At 31.8% G+C, this 20,432-nt stretch overlaps 2 protein-coding genes across 6 annotated transcripts; one reads left to right on the top strand and one right to left on the bottom strand.

Annotated features, from left to right (window-relative positions):
- Window positions 1-221: 221 nt before the first annotated feature.
- On the bottom strand, window positions 222-7,198 carry LOC115722379 (uncharacterized). 5 transcript variants are annotated; one of them, XR_009684431.1, is made up of 5 exons: window positions 6,709-7,198; window positions 5,564-6,478; window positions 1,856-2,936; window positions 706-1,624; window positions 222-615 (listed from the first exon to the last, which is right to left on the bottom strand). XR_009684431.1 is itself a non-coding variant. In XM_030651578.2 (5 exons), the coding sequence occupies exons 3-5, from the start codon at window positions 5,639-5,641 to the stop codon at window positions 768-770; spliced, it is 2,016 nt and encodes a 671-aa protein (XP_030507438.2). In that variant the 5' UTR covers window positions 5,642-5,782; window positions 6,046-6,478; window positions 6,709-7,198; the 3' UTR covers window positions 222-767. The 5 variants fall into 5 exon arrangements, 3 of the variants coding, with proteins under 3 accessions (XP_030507438.2, XP_060959899.1, XP_030507439.2); XR_009684432.1 differs by having other exon boundaries at window positions 5,564-5,782; XM_030651578.2 differs by having other exon boundaries at window positions 222-1,624; window positions 5,564-5,782; window positions 6,046-6,478.
- Window positions 7,199-13,162: 5,964 nt separating this feature from the next.
- Window positions 13,163-15,226, top strand: LOC115722466 (glycine-rich RNA-binding protein 4, mitochondrial). Its single transcript, XM_061103915.1, has 5 exons — window positions 13,163-13,277; window positions 13,916-14,066; window positions 14,166-14,234; window positions 14,683-14,789; window positions 14,880-15,226. The coding sequence occupies exons 2-5, from the start codon at window positions 13,946-13,948 to the stop codon at window positions 15,015-15,017; spliced, it is 435 nt and encodes a 144-aa protein (XP_060959898.1). The 5' UTR covers window positions 13,163-13,277; window positions 13,916-13,945; the 3' UTR covers window positions 15,018-15,226.
- Window positions 15,227-20,432: the final 5,206 nt, after the last annotated feature.

The raw sequence follows: 20,432 nt of genomic DNA, 5'->3' as shown, positions 1-20,432 counted from the left end.
TGATAATTACACAATTACTTCTAAACACACCCTAAATTAATCATTCTAATTAAACTACTTGGAAAGCAAAAGATTAATTGTAACATGGATAAAATTAAAATTAGGAATAAAAAAAAACAATTAGAAAAAGGGAAGCATGCCACTTTTTTTTTTCCTTTCTAAAATGGAGAATAATGGATGGGATGGGAGTATGGAGACAAAGCAAATAGAAGAGGTGAAAATGAATGAATGCGACTACTTTCTTCTTCTTTTATCTTCTTTTTCCCTCTATCTTACATTTCTGGTAATTAAGAGAGTCCTGTCCTATGTTACAAATCAAAATTGTGGTGGAGTTGCAAATTACCACATTATATCTTCTAGTTTTTCTCTTTATATATTCTCTCATCATATCAATTAGAAACAGCTCACCTCTACCAAAATGAAAAATTAAAATTCCACAAAGCTCATTCACTCACTCACTTGCCTCTCCTTTTATGAATGAATTTAGTGGTTCCATACCACTCGCCAAATCCCCGAATCACCAGCCAGCCGCCGCCATGCCACAGCACGCTATATCGTATGATGGGGTGGCATGAGAACCGAAATTCCAATTTCAGAGCAACCACTCAATTCACACTGTGCTCAATTTCACTGCAGAGTGTTATAACAAAAGAATATGTAGAAACAAATCAGAAAGCCCATCATCTCAAGGGGCTTCGTGTATACCTTTAAGGGTTGGTTGCCCACATCAGATCGGTTGGGAAGCATATGCCGCTTTCGATAACCAATCAATAAGGAATAACGTATGGCAGAGCTAATATATCAGCTGATTCTATCTGTTGAGCTTCCGACCACACCTGTGGTGTCTCCTCAACAGTTGATGGTTCCAACTTTGCCTTCTTTGTTGTTTCGGAAGTCTTAATGTCAAACAGCCATTCATCGTCACTGTGGTCAGACCATTCTTCCCTGTTCGGTACAGAATAAATCTGGCTAATGTACTTCGAGTCTGGATGGGGTGGTCTTGCCAACGCTTCAGCAATTGGATCAACTGCTGGTGGTGGTGGTAGTGGCGGTGGTGTGGACTTAGGCTTCATGGGAGAGACAGACAATGGCTTAGCTTCTGTATGGGGTGGTCTTGCCAATGTTTCGGAAATTGGATCAGCAGCTACTGTTGCAGACTTGGGCTTCTTAGGAGAGGCAGACAACGACTGCTGAGCTTCTGGATGGAGCGGTTTCACCAATGCTTCAGCAATTGGATCAGCAACTGCTGTTGCAGACTTAAGCTTCATATTATGAGAGACAGATGATGGCCGAGCTTCTGTATCCGGTGGTCTAACCGATGATGCTTCAGCAATTGGATCAGCTACTGCTTTCGCAGACTTGAGTTTCATCGTGGAAACAGACAAGGGATGAGTTTCTATAACACCATTTATCTTTCGATCTTTATTGTCCATCTTGAGATTATTGGATGCTCCCTTTCTATCTGATTTATCTTTATTCTCCATCTTGAGATTATTGGACCCTCCCTTTCTATCTGTTACATCAGCAGAAATTTGGCACGGTTCCAGTATTCTTCCATTTTCCCTTGATGAATAAGAAGATGATGATGCAGGCCTTGGCAACTTACCAGGCAAATTATCATGGGCTGTAAGAATAATGAAAAACGGGAAACTTTATGCATCAACTACCAAGAAATAACAAGACTTTAGACCTCATTAGCAAAAATGATTTCAAGAATATGCCGGTTAATCAAGTGGGAACCGTTAAAAATCTTAGTTGTAACAGAATTTGTTATATGATCATACAATAATCAAAATCCTATTAGTGTTGTGAAGGAAAATCATTCTGCAAATAATGATTGACTTGTCAAACTCACCATGTGCAACTCCATTTGTCTCAATCTCCTTCCTCTTCTTTGGAGTTCCGGTAACAGGAACACCGTTGTTGTTGCTGTCATTGGGAAGTTGAGCGGTTTTGATTGTATGATTATTGAGGTTCTGTTTGTTGCTTTCTCTTAAGGTATCCAGCTCTGTGGTCTTAAGTTGAATTTTCTCCTTCGCTTTCTCCTCTTTTTTCTTCTCTTTTTCTTCTCTTCTCTTCTGTTTCTCCTCCTTTTTCCTCTGTTTCTCCTCCCTTCTTTTCTGCTTATCTTCCTTTTTCTTCTCTTTATCCCTGTCCTTATCCTTTCCATGACTCTTTTTCTCTCTATCTTTGTCCTTCCTCTTAACCCCACGTTTATCGTCACTTTCTTTGTCTTTCGTCTTCTCATTACCATCCATCTTCGTATCACCACTCTTATCCAACAATCTGGGCAAGGATTCAAATTTAGTTTGTACCATTCCAGTTGTGTTCTGAACCATTGCATTTCCACCAGGTCTCGTAACATCCCTGGTTCCTTGCCCATCTGTTGTTTTAAATTCACCTCTCTTAACCACCATGCCTGCGGCCAAAGTGCTTGTATCCTTCGCCACAAATCTGACCATCCCCTCATCCTTTCTCCGATCTGCAACAGGGAAACTTTCAAATTTGTTACCAGTTCCAGTTGCCTCTTCTTTAGTTCTCCTAGCAAACTCCTGAACCACTTTAGACTCATCATCCCCATTACTATTCTTAGTAAGCTTCTCTGCCTTATTATTGTCTCCAATTTTCGTAGAGAGCTTTTTATCAGCGCTAATATCTTTGTCTCTGACATCTTTCTGAATGAATTTCTCTCCACCATGAGACTCACTCTTTCCCGAAACTCTCTTGTCATCCGACGTCTTTGTTTTGTCTTTAGGTTTCTCCCCGTCTTTCTCCTTGTCCCTTTTTTTGTCCTTGTCTTTGTCTTTGTGTTTTTCCTTTTTGTCTTTCTTATCCCGATGCTTCCCATCACTTCTATCCTTCTCTTTTTTATCCTTACCTTCTCTCTTCTCTTTGTCCTTTTTATCCTTCTTATGCTTTTTTTCTCGGTGCTTCTCCTGTACAACACAGAAAACAAACAAAACTCTTTAAGATTATGCAAATACTTGAATATAGCAGAGATATTCAAAGTAAGAAGTATTTGTGAAAATAACTCCAATAAATACCACAAAGATCTTCAATGGAAAGTTATCAGGATAAAAACACACAGGCGCAGGCACTCAAAGTAGATATAACTCAACAATTTGAGCAAAATGAATCCCAGCAAAATATATATGGTAAAGGTAAACATCCCCTATACAAGAAAGAACATAGATTCAAAATCAATATATCGAAACTACAATTAAAGGAGAACCCCTTATGCTGCCCCAGGTGATCATTCTTTCTCCCTCTCTCTCTTTTTTTTTTTCCAATGCCTAAATTAGCATGACAATATTGTAAGATTAAATTCAAAACATTAGAGCTTTAAAAAGCTAAAGAAATGAAAAATGTTAAAAAATTCCCTCTGCTTCAAAGTAATTTCTCAAACAAATCCACAGTCAACTGAAAAAAATAGAGATTATTCTTTCACTAAATAACCACCAATATGATGAATTTGACATTATGGTCACACTCTGTGTAAAAGAGAGATCAATTTTTAGGCTTTCGACAGAGAATATGTTTGTAACATTTCATTAGAAAAGATTCCCGGAATATAATAGGTGAAACTATAACCTAGGAGTTGAGAAACTAATTGAATTGTAAAAAGGCAATGAGATACAAGAAGGATTCTGAGATCCATTGTAAATTTGCTTTGTCCCAGTGGTCAATTTTTTTTTTTTCAAAAAGACTTCGTAATTGTAGAGTGATAGTGGCTAAGTGGTTAGGATGGGAATGGATAAACTGATACACCTGAGTATTCAAAGAAAAGCTAGGATCGAATCTTTACTGATATCAAAACTGCTTACAGAATTTTCAAGTCTTCGAGACACTTTGAGATCTTCACAAGGAATATTCAGACATCTCACTAATCGACTAGGGCAGTAAGTTGCTGACCATCTTTGTTGACTATGATGACAAGAATTAACTAAGAATATAAGTCAGTAAATAAAACCCGGCTAGTCTCTCTCTTATTTTTGATGGTTGGCCCTATTACGACTGGAATATGTTAGGCATACAGCAGGCCTAACATAAAATTCTAGGTTGCAGTTTATAGGTGAAATTTTTCAAACCTTTTGTTTTTTGGATTTGTTGAGAGAATAGGGAGTTTCTCAAGTAATGATATGTGCATACTGTCATATTCAAATTATAAACAAACGTAACTTGTGCTTATGTGGCAAAACAATTCAACCAAGATATAAGGTATCTTGGCCAAAAATGTGAGCCCTTATATCAGTTAGTCCTAAAAGCTTATGGTTAAAAGACACGAAGTTATGTATATACCACATTACTTTGTTATTGTGTTGAAGATGTTGAAAATATCATCGAAAACACGTCAAGATTCTACAATTATGAAGTATCATAAAATCCAAAAAAAAAAACAACTAACAGTAACATATCCCTAGTACAACTGAATGAACTTTAAAATGTCTAGTCTACAAGCTAAGCAAATATTGCGAGCAACACCAGTGGTGGTAAGCAGAATCTACAAGCCAAATAATCTAATAACCAACACAAACAAGGACACAGATATTTGTTAATGTGCAATACATCTTTTATCTATAGATGAAAAAGAGATTCGGATAACAGAGATCATCACCTAATCTATAATATGAATGGGAAAGAACAACTATCATCAAAAGAAATTGAAAAATGGTTCCTTACAGATGGCCATGGTTTTAGAAAAAAAAATGTAGCTAGGTAATGCCTGTGCTATGGTGCAGTCAAGCATTTCACACACATTTTAGCATTATTAACTAATCATATTTAACTTGCTGCTCAACACTAGAAGAAGTTTAATGGTGTTACATTTATTTTTCTTCTACTTTGGCATTCATTCAAACAAATTGAAAATTATTCTTCCACTTCCCAAATCTATGGCGCATGCAACTAATATGGAAAAGGAAAGACGGCGACAAAATGTTTTACAATAAAATGGCACTGGCACAATCATAAAACATAAAGAATCTTTCACACTTGCCTCACATGCCTGGAACACAAATTAACTACTAAGGAAGTTTAAATCATACACCAACAAAGAGGTTAACATGAACCAAGATATCCCACAAATACATGTTGTAAAGCGGTTAAAAATTTACTTTCAATCAACAAATAGGCCAATTTTCCTATCCTTATTCTCTACAATACAATTTAGAGTAAAACCACTATATCTCAAACTTATCATCTCACTGATACTTAAATATTCAGTTCATATGTCAATACCAGATGATTAAGATTCTATCTATCTCTATCAAGTGTTTAAAAAGCGACACTTTAAAATTGAAAACACTACATCCTTCAGCATAATAAACTGAATTTCACATCTTTAAATTGAAGACACTACATCCTTCATCATAATCAACTGAATTTCAGTTAACAGAAACAATGACAACTATCTAAGGAGTAATTATGTTCCAAGTAAATGATTAAGATAGATTAACCCATTTCAAAACTGCATAAATCAGAATTTATAGTTATGTCCATGCCTCCAGCAAATATGATGCCAATGATGATGAAACAGAAGTCAACAAAAGAAATTAGATTTAACCTTTTCTAGTAAATCCACTTCATTGTTCCTAGCCTTCCTTTCATATCCTGGTGGCGGGAACGGAAAACAGCGCGACATTGCACAGAATCCCACAACAAACAACACGAATGCCTTCCACAGAAGAAAATGTTGATATCACTTTCCAGTAACACTGTTCCGAAAAGGGAAAGAACCAACAACTATGCTCCTGTCCATGCACCATGTCCCCGCATTCATTTCCTGCATTAATATTCCTCCATTAACCACTCTCGACCACTTCAACAGATGCAAACTACCACACAGTTAACCCCCCCTAACTAAAAACTGTCACAACAAGCAGCAGCAGAAACCACTGTAATTTTTACTTCACCAATTAAAAATGCAACCACTTGATGAAATCAAATACAGCACTACAATGAACTACTTCAACAATGCTTCAAACCCAGATAAAAAACAAAAACTGAAATGCTTTTTACTCTGGTCAAGTCAAGGACTCTATTCACCTATGTTAAATCCAAAAGGGTTTCCTCAGAAACAAAATGGTCCGTTATAACCTGATCCTCGATGCTGCTTTCTGGGCCAATACATAATCATTAGCTCCTCCTTATAACCAATACCAAATACAAAATTCATCCCCTTGAAGAAGAAGAAGAATAACATCAAAACCCCCCCTTTTTTTTTCTCCTCCAAGCCAACTCTTTTGATCACTCTCCTATCCAATTCTCTTCAATTCTTATCAACAACAATGTTTGTCCTCAATTTCACAAGCTCAAACACTGCACTGTCGAACCCCTCAACTGAAGGAGATCGAAACCTCACTTCCCCCAATCTAAAGCTGATTATTCAACCAAGCCCAGTTCAATCAAAACCCTAATTATCACAAAAATCCCCAAACTTCAAAGAATACCACAGTTCCAGTTATGATCCAACGAAACCCTAAAAAGAATCACCAACACAAAAAAAAAAAAACACAAGCTGAGCTTACTTGTCCACACAAAATACACACATACATATATATACACAACGAAAAATCATATCCGTATCCATTTTTAATCTTATTAATTTCATTTTAATCTCCAATTCGATTATCGATCGACACAAATCAAAAAAACCAAATTCGATTTAGGAAAAACCAATACAGAAAAAAGTCAAGGTCCTGAGATTACCTTGTCCGCTACAAAGTGGGCATTGTAGAAGGACAAGAGAGATCTCTATATCTCCATGGAAACAACAACCCCAAAAAAAAAAAAAAAAAACCTCAGAGAAGAAGAAGAGAGAATAACCCCCAAAAATGGCTTAATAAAATTCAAACAAAAATACCAAATAATAATAACAATAATAACAATCTCTCGAGTGAAAAATTCGATAGTGGAATTTGATTCGAGGGTTTTGAAAATTTTCCTGGATATGTACTGGAGAATGATGTTTCTCTCTCTAAAACTCTCTCTCTCTAACTCTGTAAAGAGTCTCAGACTCAGTTTGGGTTTTTTCTCTTTAGTAAATATATTTATATTTATATATAATTTTATTTTTTATTTTTAATTTATTTAATTATTTTTCTCTTCTTTTTCTTATTAGGTTTTTTTTTATTTAATTTTAAAAAAATTAAAAAATAAAATAAAATTGGGGCTTCGGAACTTACACGCGAGAATGGGAAAAATGAAATTGAGGAATTATTATGGGTTTTGATTGTTCTTTATATAGGGGAGTGAGGAGGGACTAAATTGCAAATAATAAATGTATGGATTTTAGGGACTAGATTGCAAATATGTGAGAATGAAGAGGGACTAAATTGCAAAGTGTAGCCGCCTTGTTTTTCTACTCTCTTCTTCACCACATGGGCTTTGTTTTGCAATAAATGTTTTTGTGTGTGTGTGTGTGTATTTTAAGGATTTATATTATTCATTTTTCATTTCCCTTTCTACATCAATTCACTATTTATCTTTTTTTACTTGCAAGTTTTGTTTTGGTAAATTGATGTTCTTTTTATATATTTGTGACATAAATTAATGCAACTTGATGTTGTAATTTTTTATTAGTTATCTTTTAAAGCAATTGGACTTTGTTTTAAGGGTGGTAAAACGTGTTATTGTATTATTGTATCGTTTTTGTGTTGTTTTTTTTGACCCGTTTTTATATTTCATGTTAAATTTATTGGCTTGTTTTCGACTCGCATCTAATTTTCTCAATCTTAACTCAATTCGTAAAAAATCATGTCGTGTTAATGTTGACCCACTTTGACCTTTTTATTTAAGGTTTGACTTATTTTGCTATATAGAAAAAAAAATTATAAATTTAAGAAAAAATTATAAATTTAGTATGGCTTCATTAAAAAACTTAGGGATAATTGCGGTAAAAGTCCCCAAAAACTTGAGGTTGATGCCGATTAGTCCTCAACCTCAAAAATTGGCGGTGAAAATACCTAAGGTCCCAATTTTTGTTTGTCCGTTGGTCCTTTTTCTAACGGATCCGTTAAACCCAAATAAAGTGCCACGTGTCAATTTTTTATTGGTCCAAATAATAATTTTAATTAAAAAAATTTAAAATAAAATAAAAAACTCAAAAATATATTTTAAAATTATAAATTTATTTTATTTTATATTTTCTTTTTTTTATTCATCTTCTCCAACCTCTTCTTCACGCATCCAACCCCTGCCATGACCTTCTTCTTCTTCTCCATTTCAAAAGACCCTCTCCACCATTAGCAGCAAGCTAGCGACGCACCATACAACCACCAGCAGCAGCCCAACGACCCTCTCAACTCCCCTTCGCCCAAACCACCACCACCAGCCCGACGAGTCGGTGATCCAACCACGATAGTGCCTCCTCGACTTCATTGGTGCTGTTGTTGATGTTAGATTTGGTGAAGGATTGCCTCCGATCTTGACTGCTCTTGAGGTTCAGGGCTTCTCTCTCTCTCTCTCTCTCTCTCTCTCTCTCTCTCTCTCTCTCTCTCTCTCTCTCTCTCTCTCTCTCTCTCTCTCTCTCTCTCTCTCTCTCTCTCTCTCTCTCTCTCTCTCTCTCTCTCTCTCTCTCTCTCTCTCTCTCTCTCTCTCCTTCCTTAGCATCAAAGCCCTAATATATTTTTTCAGACTTTTTCATCTCTTTCTCGTCCTTGAAAGGAGCTTCGGATCTCGACGGCAGTGGGCAGTGGACGACTGGGAAGGAGGTTCGGATCTCGACGGCGGGGCGGGGGCTGGGCATGGGCGAGTGTGGCTGAAAGAAAAAGACGATGTGGGGAGGGGGTCGGAGTGCGGCTAGAGGAAGAAGACGAAGAAGAATAAGAAGAAAAAAGAAAAAAAGAAAAAAAAACAAATAAAATAAATGCTTTGAGTTGAAATGCTTTTAGTTGCTATCTCCTTTGAGTTGAGTGATTTATGGAAAATCCTTTGGTTTTGATTAGTTAGAATTTGATATTCTGGTTGATATTGTGAATTTGTTATGGTCTTACAATGAATTTTTTGTTTTCAATGAAGTAATCTAGTCTTTAAGCATGATTTTTGGCAAGTTTCTCACGATTATGTTTTCCTTGATTGTTCAAATATCATTTAGAGAGCCAATCTCTATATTGGCTTGAAATTAACATATTAAAGTACCAATTTTCTTGCCAAATTTATCATTTTTTCACACATTGTTGGGGTTGTGGGAAGCTGCTTTGAAGAATTGATGACATTGTTGGGGTTTTGGGTTTCTGGCAGTGAGAAGAAGAAAAGACGAAGAAGACAGACGAAGAAGAAAGAGAAAGAAAAAAAAAAAGAAAAAGAAAAAGATAAAAAAAGAAAAGAAAAAGAAAAAGAAAAAAAGAAATTAATTTTAAATTATTTATTTATTTTTATTTTTATTTTTTTAAATTAAAATAATAAACACCCACCAATGATATTTCGACACGTGGCATTTGAATTAGATTTAACGAATCTGTTAATTTGGAGACCAACGGACAAATAAAAAGTGTGACCTTGAGGACTATTGCCGCTATTTTTGGACCTTGGGGACTAATCTGTATCAACGTGAACTTTTTGGGGACTTTTGCCGCAAATTTCCCAAAAACTTATATACATCTATTTATATGTAGTTTAATATATATAATAAAATTTTTAAATTTTCAAATATTTTCAAATATTTTTTAAAAAAATTAAATTAATTTTTTTTTTTAACACAATCACTAAATATATTTTTTTACATAGTTATATTATTATTAATAATTTTTTATATTATTTTATTTATAAAAAAACCGTATCAAATTCATGTAGTTAGGTCGGGTCGTCTTTAACACATTTTTATTTCGTGTCAACCCATTTTTAACTTGCATTTAATTTTCCTAACCCTAACCTGTAAAATTTATGTTGTATTTGTGTTCATGTGCCGTGTCGAAACTCGTTTTATCACTCCTACTTTGTTTTAGTTTCTCTCTTCAAATTTGTAACTAAAGTACATATATTTTGTGTTTGCAAAGTCGGTAAATTAGTTTAAATATTTAATAAAAATTAAATATTAATTTTAATGTGCAATATTGTGTTTATGCCTCATTTATTTATGCTCACACTATTATATTACTCCATAATATAATGTTTGATTGATTAAATAAAATGTTGTGTTACAAAATTATTTGCTACAAATGAGATATTATTCAATCTAGTAGGGGAATGTTATATTATTTTATATAATATAATATTTAGATTAAATAATTAAGCGTGACAAAGTATTAATTTTGTCAAATTGTAACATACATTATGGAGTTACAAAATGTGTACAATGATCACAAAATAGGAGTTGCAAATCCTTTAAGTTGATGATCACTTGAATATGTAACTCTCATCTCTTTTTTCACTCTTAAATTAGTAAAATATGTTACTAATTGTTTATGAATGTGAATAAATGATAGTTATTGAAAATATTGTTGTTGGAAACTTGATTTATTCATTTATAAGATGTATAAATGGTTCAAAATCAAGTGGGAATGATTTGGAACACTTTGGAAAAGAATTGGCCAAAGCTGAAAAAATGGTAACTAGTAACTAGTTACTGTTTTTTTCAGCATATTATTGCCCACATTTTTGAAAGTTTGAGAGCCTTTGTAACAGCCCAAAACTCCTCCAAATCACCCAATTAATAACATAAATGCTCAATTTATGATTGGTAACATCCAGGGGCTTTATGGTGGTCATTCATGTCCATATGAGAGTGAAAACTCTATAAATAGAGGTCATATTGTTCACTTGTAGAGAAATAGTTGAAATTATTTGTTGTGGTTAGAACCTTGTGAAGATATGCTCATCCTTAGACACTAGGCTAAGCGTATGAGGCTTGATAAATCCTTAAGAGCATTTCTAGAGTTTCCCTAAGTGTCCATATGAGGGAGGAAATGACTTTTAGGACAAAGGTCCTCAAACTTTCTGTGTGTTATTATTCTTCTTATTCTTCTCTAGCTTTATTGTAATCTTGATGAAATAATTCTATTTGTATTTTGAGTATTTTGATTGTAATCCTCATATTCTCTCTTGTAATGAGAACTTTTCGAACACACACGTGGTCATTAATTAGTCAAAAGTTAAATTAGTCAAATTATTACAAGCGAATAATAATTTTGCGTTCTCTCCCTCTTTGTTAGGGTCACTAGTGTCGATACAAGTTATGCATGTAGATGTGTCTAGTCGGAAATAGTGTTGTGAATATAGATAAAGATAATGCGAGGTGGAGGACAATTCATGGGGTGTTGACCTTTTTTGGTTCGGGTGTTGTTTGGATCCTTATGTGTTTGTGCACATGGTCATCGTCGAGGGATGCATATCTAGTCGTCTGAATTCATTCTTGGTGTAGAGCGAGGCAACACAAAGGGTCTTAGCCCATAAGGTGGCACTGGTTGGGTCGAGAGGTGATCGTGGCTAGTGAATCTAGTATGTTTGGATCAAATCTATGGCTGAGACCATTTTAGCTAAAATTGGTGGTAGTTGATGAGAGGTAGGGATCCTAAGGGTTGTGTGTCTTGGTGGATAGGTTTTGTGTTTTGTTCTTTGGCTTAGATTCACTAGTTTTTGCTTGTTATTTTTTAGAATAAAGATGTTTGGCACCTACATTGCATTATTGGTTAAGTAGACTCACTTGGTGTAATTATATCAAACAACATTTGAATGGATCCCCTTCATATTTACATTTAGTGATGTTCAAATGTTTATTGGTCCCATTTTTTTTGTGTGTGTGTATTTTAGCCTAATGCATCAAATTTTATAAGATATGTGAATCACTCTTTTGATGTTTTCAATAAGCATGAATGAATCAAGGAAGGACCTTGTACTTGAGTTGTAAAAAAAGCATGAAAAATGTGAGATGAATGCTAAGCTTTTGTCCAAAATATGGATCAAATAATCAAATTGTATTGAGGGAAATAGAGAATTTCATTTATAAAAATAGTAAGAAGAAATGTGAATGTAGTGTTCTTTATACACATGTATAATAAGTGCCATGTTTTGTCACTATCAAGTGTTATATTACAACAACCACTTTAAACAATTGTTAAGGTAAAGGGTTTGTTTCAAATGACTAATTTGCCACAAAAAAAAAAATAATAATTAAGGGACTAATTTTTTGCTAAAAAACTAATTAAACTTTTAGAACAATAATCATGACTAATATATTTTTTTCAATTAACATAATGATTCAAGAATCTATTGATTAAAATAGTATATGATTTTTTGAAAAAAAAATTGAAGAAAAGGTTAATCTTATTATCGTTTTTTTTTTTTTTTTGGAATAATCTAATGTAAAATTAGTTTATATAAAATTATAATTTGTATTTATATCTTTTGATAGTATTTTTGTAAATATTCAAGTAGAAATTACATAATATAACCAAAAATTTAATAGGTTTAGGCCAAATACAAAAGCCCATGCCCAATAAAGACCAAATAAGCCCATCAAAGATTCATGAGCACCTACTTAAAGGCCCAAACCATTAGGTGTATTGAGCTATGTAACTTGGGTTTTGTCCAAATTCATGGATTTAATCCACACTCACTTGGGGTACTGTCGAAGGTACTAATTCATTTTACTTCAATATTCAATTGTCCTTGTTCTATAGGTGTTATCATATCAAATTATTGTAAATTTTAAAATTTTGAAAGTCTACATATAAGTATGATTGGTAATTTTATAGTAAAGTAAATAGTGGTATCCAAAGTTTTGAGTTTGTAAGTGGCATAAACCTAATGACTTTTTTAGTGGCATAAGTACCAAATGTTTGTAAAACGGTAATTTTTCTCTATTTTCGTCAGTACAGACTCCGTTTTAAATCCAAATAATTTAGAATTTGGATCTTATATGTGTCATGTTTAAGACAATAACAGAGTCTATACTGATGAAACTGAAAAAAATTACAGTTTTATAAACATTAGGTACTTATGCCGCTAAAAAAAATCATTAAATTTATGTCACTTACAAACCCAAAACTTTAGTACTTATGCCGCTATTTACCCTTTATAGTACAACCCTAGTGACTTCCAGCATTTCTCAAAGTGAATAGGCAAATGAGTCTAAAAGGTACAATGAGAGGAAGCACAAAAAAACCAGTCACACGAAAAAGCAGCCGCACTGGATTATAGTCTCTCCATAAACCTGAGCTGAGATATTTTCTTGTGTTGGGGTTTGGCTCTCTCTCTCTATATATTGTTAAACCCTAGCCGCTTCGTTTGTATTCGTTCCTTTCAGCTTTGATCTCAACCCCTTCTCTCCTCTCTCTCAGGTATAGCTAAAACCCTAGTTCTCTCTCTCTGGGTTATGATTCTTCTCTTTCAGCTGTTGTAATGGAATGTTTGGAGATTATAGTGTTTTGTTGTAATCATTTCTTATGAAGCAAATTTAAGACATGTTTAAGTTTATTGAGATATTTGGGTGTGTTTACAGATCGAAAAGCTGATATCTTTTTGCATATTGGGTTGTTTTTGCTTTATGATTATTCTAATTGCATTGATTTTTTTTTAGGTTTTGATAGATTGAAAGTTTCAAAGAGATGAACAGCTTGTTTAGTTGGGTGATTGATGATATATTCATTGGAAATGAATATTTGGTGATGTGTTGTCTTTGTGCTCTGTTTTTTTGTTTTGATTACATTTCGAACTCTTCTAGTGTTGTTTGAGTTAGTTTCTAGCATGGATAATTTTTTTTTTTAATGATTATTCTAATTGCATTGATTTTTTTAGGCATGTATGGATTTTTTAGATTTGATAGATTGAAAGTTTGTAAGAGATGAACGACTTGTTTGGTTGGATGATTTTTCATGTATTAATTCAATGATATGTTTAGTTTTGATTACATTTCAAACTCTTCTTAGTGTTGTTTGAGTTTCTAACATGAATGAATTTGTTTTTGTGTTCTTGCAGTTTTTTTTTGTAGACCTAACAGAGATTACAAATGGCTTTTTCTGGTAAACTTGGTGGCCTTCTTAGGCAGACCATTTCTCAGAATATACAGTCACCAATGGCATCTATGCTTAATTCTGTTCGTTGCATGTCATCAAAGCTTTTTGTAGGAGGTATTTTAGTTAAAATCATTGTTATATATGTCATTCCAAAGTGGGTTTATTCTATTTTGTTTGGTTTGATACTTATTCTTTCGAACTTGGTATGTTTAGGTCTTTCATATGGAACTGATGACCAATCTCTAAGAGATGCATTTTCTGGCTTTGGTGATGTTACTGAAGGTGAGTTCAATCATATCTTTTATGGTTTTCAGTTCTTCTCTTGAGCTATGAAATTGGCTTAATTAAAACCTTGCTTGGTTGTGGTTATTTAACTAATTTGTGTCTTTAGCTTAGAGTTCTTATTCACAAGTTCATATTTGCATATCTGTTGTAAACAGTTACTGTTTTTATATGTGCTTATGTTGAACTTTATAATGAGTTGTAGGAGCTTCATATACTAAAATGATTTTAAGTTGTTAATTCAATTCATACTTGTGCTATACTCCCACAAGGTTTGAGGTTCGAATCCCTCCTGGGTACCTACGTAGCAATTGTTATAGTTTCTTAGTTCCCAAATATTGTAGGGTTAGGCGGGATCCTAGTCTGAAAAAAACACTTCCTTGTGCTATAGTTTATAGAACTCATATTTTGATTTCAATTTGTGCTGCTTGTCCTTTGTGATCTACAGCTAGAGTTATATGCGACCGAGAATCCGGTAGGTCAAGGGGATTTGGTTTCGTTAGCTTCTCCAGCGACGATTCAGCAAGCTCAGCATTGTCTTCCATGGACGGTCAGGTAAAAACACTGTTAAATGCAACAAGATTATGCACACATCTAAATTGCTCTCTATAATAGAGTAGTGATTGTATACTTAACAAATTTCAGGCTTTACAAGGAAGAAACATCCGTGTAACGTATGCAACCGAACGATCCGGCCCTCGTACTGGTGGTGGCGGTGGATACGGTGGTGGTGGCGGCGGTGGTGGTTACCGTGGTGGAAATTCTAGGGAAGACGACTTTTAAAAAGCTTTGCTTCGGGTGTGGTCGTGCCGACTAGTTACCGGCTTTAATAGTTTATTAGGTTTCAAAGGTTTGATGATTAATTAGCTGAACTGTGGAATGTTTATGTTTACTTTATACTAAGTTTTTGCCTGTGACTTGTTATATATTGTGCCATTTAGCATATATTGTGCCATTACAGCCAAGTCAATGAGGATTCATTTGTTTTTGTTAACTCTTTTCTTCAAAACCAAACCATTTGAGTCTCGAATTTTGTCCAAATTTTCCAATAAAAAGTAATAAAAAATGAAACATGGTTATAATGCAAATGAATTGATGAGAAATTGTTATGTTTCATTAATGGTGATATTTATCTTAAAAGTTTTAGAAGTTGCTTATTTGAACATCGTTTTGATATATTCAAGAGCTTGCTTTTGCAGATTTCAGTCAATTTTATTAATAAATTTGGGCCATGGGGCCCGTTGAAGTAGAATCCATACTTTTCATTTGGTCTATAACGTAGTGGGCCTAAGCTTACAACCAAATTGGGCTTAAGCCCATTCATATCTCTATTTCCCTCTCCACACACACGTCATTAATTTAATGTATTGCCATGGTTAGTATAATAAAATATAAACACAAGTCATCGATAATTGTGTTTGAATTCACAATAATATTTAGGTAAATAAATATAAAAAGTTAAATATTATTAACAAGACGTTTTTTCATCTAATAGACTATCTTAATTAAATAGCAAAGTGAGAAACTTTATTATTATAATTTCTTTTAAATAATATTAGTGATGATATATGTACTTAAAATATACACCAAAACAACTTTAATTTTATTTATTTTCATAACATGAGTAATGATATATGCACTAAAACATTACATACACTAATGCAATAATTCATTTCAACCAATTACATTTATTTTAAATTGAACATATTAAAAGTGTTTTTTTTTTATTTTACACTTTAAAATAATTTTTTTTAATATTTTTATGAAAATCTACATAACTACTCACATATTAAAAGAACTACGAAAGTAACCTAAAATATAATTTTTTTTAAAAAAAATAATATCTAGAATAATTTTCCTTATTAACTTAGTATCACATCTGTAATTTTTTTTTTGATGGATTTAATTTTATCAAATATAAATATTTATTTAATTATCAAAATTTATATTAAGAACCAACTATTCATGTGGGGGTGTGTACAAAATAATTTGTATATATACAAACTATATATATTTATTCAATTATCAAAAATTTTATTGGGTATTAAGAACCAACTATTCATGTGGGGTGTGTGTACAAACTATGCATATGTATGTATCTAATATCTATCACTATTAGTTGTGTCAGAGAAAGATTTATAGGGTACACAAATAGTCCAAACTTCAAAGTAAAAGTTTGGTTTAAGAAGAAGAAGATGAACAATAGAAGCATTATTTTTGTGAAAAGAGAATATAAAGCCATAATAGTTAGTACTTTCATTTTCATTGTAAAAAACGATGTCGTTTTGCACTTTTCTTTGGCTTTTGTCGGTGAAATAATGAAACACAAAAAACCAAAGTACTAGTGACTATTATTGTGACAAGAGAGAGAGAGGGAAAGAAAGAGAGTACACAAAAAAGATAAAGCCAAGACTGTTTTTGTTATGAGAATTTTGGGCTTTTTGGCCTTCCATAAATGCACATTTCATAACCAAAAGCTAAAAAAGAAGAACTTATAGTCATATAGACATAGACTAGTGGGTGCAACCATTTAAATTGGTGGTTGCTATGTCTTTATCTCACAAAAGATTTCTTATTCTTTTTAGCTTAATAGAAATGCAACTACGGTGTTTCGTATTTTTGAGAGGTGTAATATTATTATTAGGTCTCACTTATTTTACTTTAATAAAGATTATAAAAAATCGCTAATCTATTATATGACGTCACCTTATAATAGTATTAGTTACTTTAGTACTCTATAATAATATTCTTAGATTATTTTACTTAAAATATTATATTGTTATTATTGTAATTTTTTTAATAATTTCTATAAAAATTATTAACTCCTAGTGAAATGTTGATTATTGAGAAAGGGAGGAATTGTAAAATGGGGAAAAATTGTGAAAAAATTAATTTCAAAGAAAAAATCAGTAATAATGTAGGATATTAGTGGAGACTAATAGTAATAATAAATATATTTTTTTCTCTCTCTCATAATTCTATTATTTAAAAATAAAAATAAAACCACATGGCCACTTTCTACTAGGTGTGACCACACCCATTGCAAGTGCATACTAATTTGTGCTTGACAATGACTTAATTGAGATAATGTGAAAAGGACAATAGTATTATTGGTCAAAACAATGTAATATATGTCCATTCAATTCTTACATTGTTATGTGTAATTAATATAAAGAGATGAAAACTCCGGTTTCCATTTTTCATGTCTTCTCTACATCTCACCATTATATTCATGACAATTAATTCAAAATATTAGCTATGAATAATAATAATTAAGCACAATATCTTTTTAAATGAGTTGTTACCTTTATATATATAAACATGTACTAAAGTTAGATTAAATATAAAGTACAACCAACAAGGAGTAAAGATGAGGCTTAATATAAAGTTCTTAAGATGGTTGTTAGCTGAGACCCTTCTCATATAGGAAACTATAACTTACCCAAAGGGCCCACAGACTCCTGCATAAGTTTCAAAAGAGTGCCAAGTTTAAGACTCAGGATAAGTAGCACTAAAGGAGAATCGAACTCTAGAAGGCAACTAAATGAGAAACTTTATGCATGCAAAGCATCCTAACTATTACATCACACACTCAGTAGTAGTAGCATGTTTGTTGTTGTTGTACTCTCCCTAAATAAGTATTAGATTTATATAATTTTGTCATTAATTTTACAATTAAGAGTACAATTTGTATGTTCTCATACATTGATACATATATAAATCGAATAGTTCCTTGTGTGGGAGGGACCTCAACTGGAAACCATCTTAGGGACTATCTAACTTACTCCTCAGTAATTTTCGAGATTGATATTACACCAAAGAAATTAGAAATATAATGTACACCACCTGATTCCATTTTCACATAAAAGGGCCCACACACATGCACCTGCATAACTCCCAAAAGAGCGCGACGAGATTAGTAGCATCATAGAGAATCAAATTTCAGAAGACAACTAAATGAGAGACTTTATGCAAAGCATTCCAATCACTACACTACACACTTATGGTAGTGGCATGTTTGTTGTTGTTGTTATTATACTCTTTCGTAAATAAGTATTAGATATTGACAATTTTGTCCATTAATTTTATAATTAAGAGTACAATTTGTATATTCTCATACATATATAAACCCAATGAAAATGGCCCCTTTTTAGTATGGCTCATATAGTTAGTATGAAAGTTTAAAGGCCCTCTTAATGCCGTTTCAAGGTGGTAAGGAGTTGCTTAATTTCCAAAATATATTCCCTAAATAATGCTATGTATTATTAAGTCATTTTCTTATAAAAAATTATTCTATTACTTCACATGTATCCTTACCTATTAGATTGTGGAAAAGTTTATTATTTATTTATTTTTCTTTTTTTAAAAAAAAGAAAAAATATACCATTGCATTACTTTATTTGTAGCCTAATATTTACATATTATTTTAATTTAATAGGGATTCAATTAATATTAGTAATATAATTAATAAGTGAAGTTGGGTTTCTCTAAATTTAGTAACATATAAAATCAATCAAATGAGGTTTAGTTACTCATATTTAAAGCAAGAAAACAATGATTTGACTTTGATGTTAATTAGTTTCCAATTATAGAATATGATCATTCTTTGTCAATTTTTTTAGTATATTATTTGGGTTTAACTAAGAAGTTTATTATTAGTTAAACCTTATTTAATATGGATATTTAAATCGTCAAACTTTAAAAATAATAACAATAAAAGAATAATTGAAAATGTGTATAAAAAAGTGTGGGACAATGCATGCCATTTAAAAATTAAGGTCATATAGCTAATTAAAAGAGGCAATAATATTATTTTCTCATATTTTATTTTTATATAATACTCTACTATATGCTTAAAATAATGTATATCAACATTTAACATTTTTCTTCTTTCCAAACAAAATATGTATATTTTATTTTAAAGGGGTAACCTTATTAGGGGTAAATATTAAAAAATTAAGAATGTTAAGTAAAAAATATATTCTATCTAATAAATTATGAATAATATAATAAGGACATGCTATTAAAATATATGGACAATAAAATAACTCAAAATTACTTAATCATTATTACCCATAATACCAAAATTTATTAAGGTTTCATACCTATAGTAACACGATTACGTTTGATGACTGACCCTACAAACCAACACGAGTTTTTTTAGCATATTTCGTCCTCACTCGAATATTTTTTTTTTTTTTTATATAAAACTTCCCAAAAAGTCATTCATTTAAAAATTGCTCTAGGTCAATTACTAAACTTTAGAGTTCTTAAGTAATGGAGTTACTAAAAAAAAAAAATATATCTTGTTAATATAAATAATACTCATAAATTCATTTAAGTCATCTTTCACTATCTAATAATCTCATACTTACAAAATTTTAGAGCATCACACTTAATTTTTCTCAAACAATATAAAATTCTATAGCTTACTCAATATTTTTTCTTATGATCATTAACACGTTAAATATAGAAATATAGATATTTTACAATATATCTTATATTATTGTATATATTTTTACAAAAGAAAGAAACAAACCAAATTAAGATTCTCATTGTATATATATAAGACATAAAAAGGGATTAGTATGTCTTACTACTTTATCAAGATATTATCATACACCCCATAAAATAGTAATAATAATTTATACAATATTATATATCACTCTTAATTCATACACTAAAAGCCAATAACTTACCTAGAATTTTTTATAGAACCTGTGAAAATTACACTCATATTTTTCCCCCTAATAATTAAACATTATTATCCCCTATATATAACTATATTATATCATAAAAGTGTTATCCCTTTCTAAATTATGGTCAATTTATTTATTATGTTTATGGGAAGTAGGTGACAAAGTAGGTTTCAATATTTGGAAATGTATTATATATATAGGTCATATATATATATATATTTATATACTAGATAGAATTAATATAATATATATTTTATATTTTCAAGTTGTTGAGAGTGACAAAAATTTGATCCAAAATTGTGTGCTGTGACATAAACAACAAGCACAAAAATGTCAAATTTAGAATATAACAAAACTCAGTTTCAAACTTCTTAATTAGTTACATATAATATTTTGGTTTTATTATCTTATTATTAATATTATTACACACTTCAATACAGCAAGACTACTCATATATGTTTCAGCTTCACATTCCTGACACTATTTATTTATTTTAATT

This window comes from Cannabis sativa, chromosome 9 (assembly GCF_029168945.1).
Source record: "Cannabis sativa cultivar Pink pepper isolate KNU-18-1 chromosome 9, ASM2916894v1, whole genome shotgun sequence".
NCBI classification, from domain to species: Eukaryota; Viridiplantae; Streptophyta; class Magnoliopsida; order Rosales; family Cannabaceae; genus Cannabis; species Cannabis sativa.
The sequence above is the reverse complement of the archived record's forward strand: the minus strand, read 5'-3'. Positions and strand labels throughout refer to the sequence as shown.

What these genes read in the sequence shown, in the direction of transcription:
- LOC115722379 (XM_061103916.1), bottom strand. Translation starts at nt 5,641, where the DNA reads ATGTCGCGCTGTTTTCCGTTCCCGCCACCAGGATATGAAAGGAAGGCT. An exon ending in AAGTGGATTTACTAGAAAAG is followed by an intron (nt 2,937 to 5,563) that starts GTTAAATCTAAT and finishes TGTGTTGTACAG; the next exon opens with GAGAAGCACCGAGAAAAAAA. An exon ending in GACAAATGGAGTTGCACATG is followed by an intron (nt 1,625 to 1,855) that starts GTGAGTTTGACA and finishes TTATTCTTACAG; the next exon opens with CCCATGATAATTTGCCTGGT.
- LOC115722466 (XM_061103915.1), top strand. Translation starts at nt 13,946, where the DNA reads ATGGCTTTTTCTGGTAAACTTGGTGGCCTTCTTAGGCAGACCATTTCT. An exon ending in ATCAAAGCTTTTTGTAGGAG is followed by an intron (nt 14,067 to 14,165) that starts GTATTTTAGTTA and finishes TGGTATGTTTAG; the next exon opens with GTCTTTCATATGGAACTGAT. An exon ending in CTTTGGTGATGTTACTGAAG is followed by an intron (nt 14,235 to 14,682) that starts GTGAGTTCAATC and finishes TGTGATCTACAG; the next exon opens with CTAGAGTTATATGCGACCGA.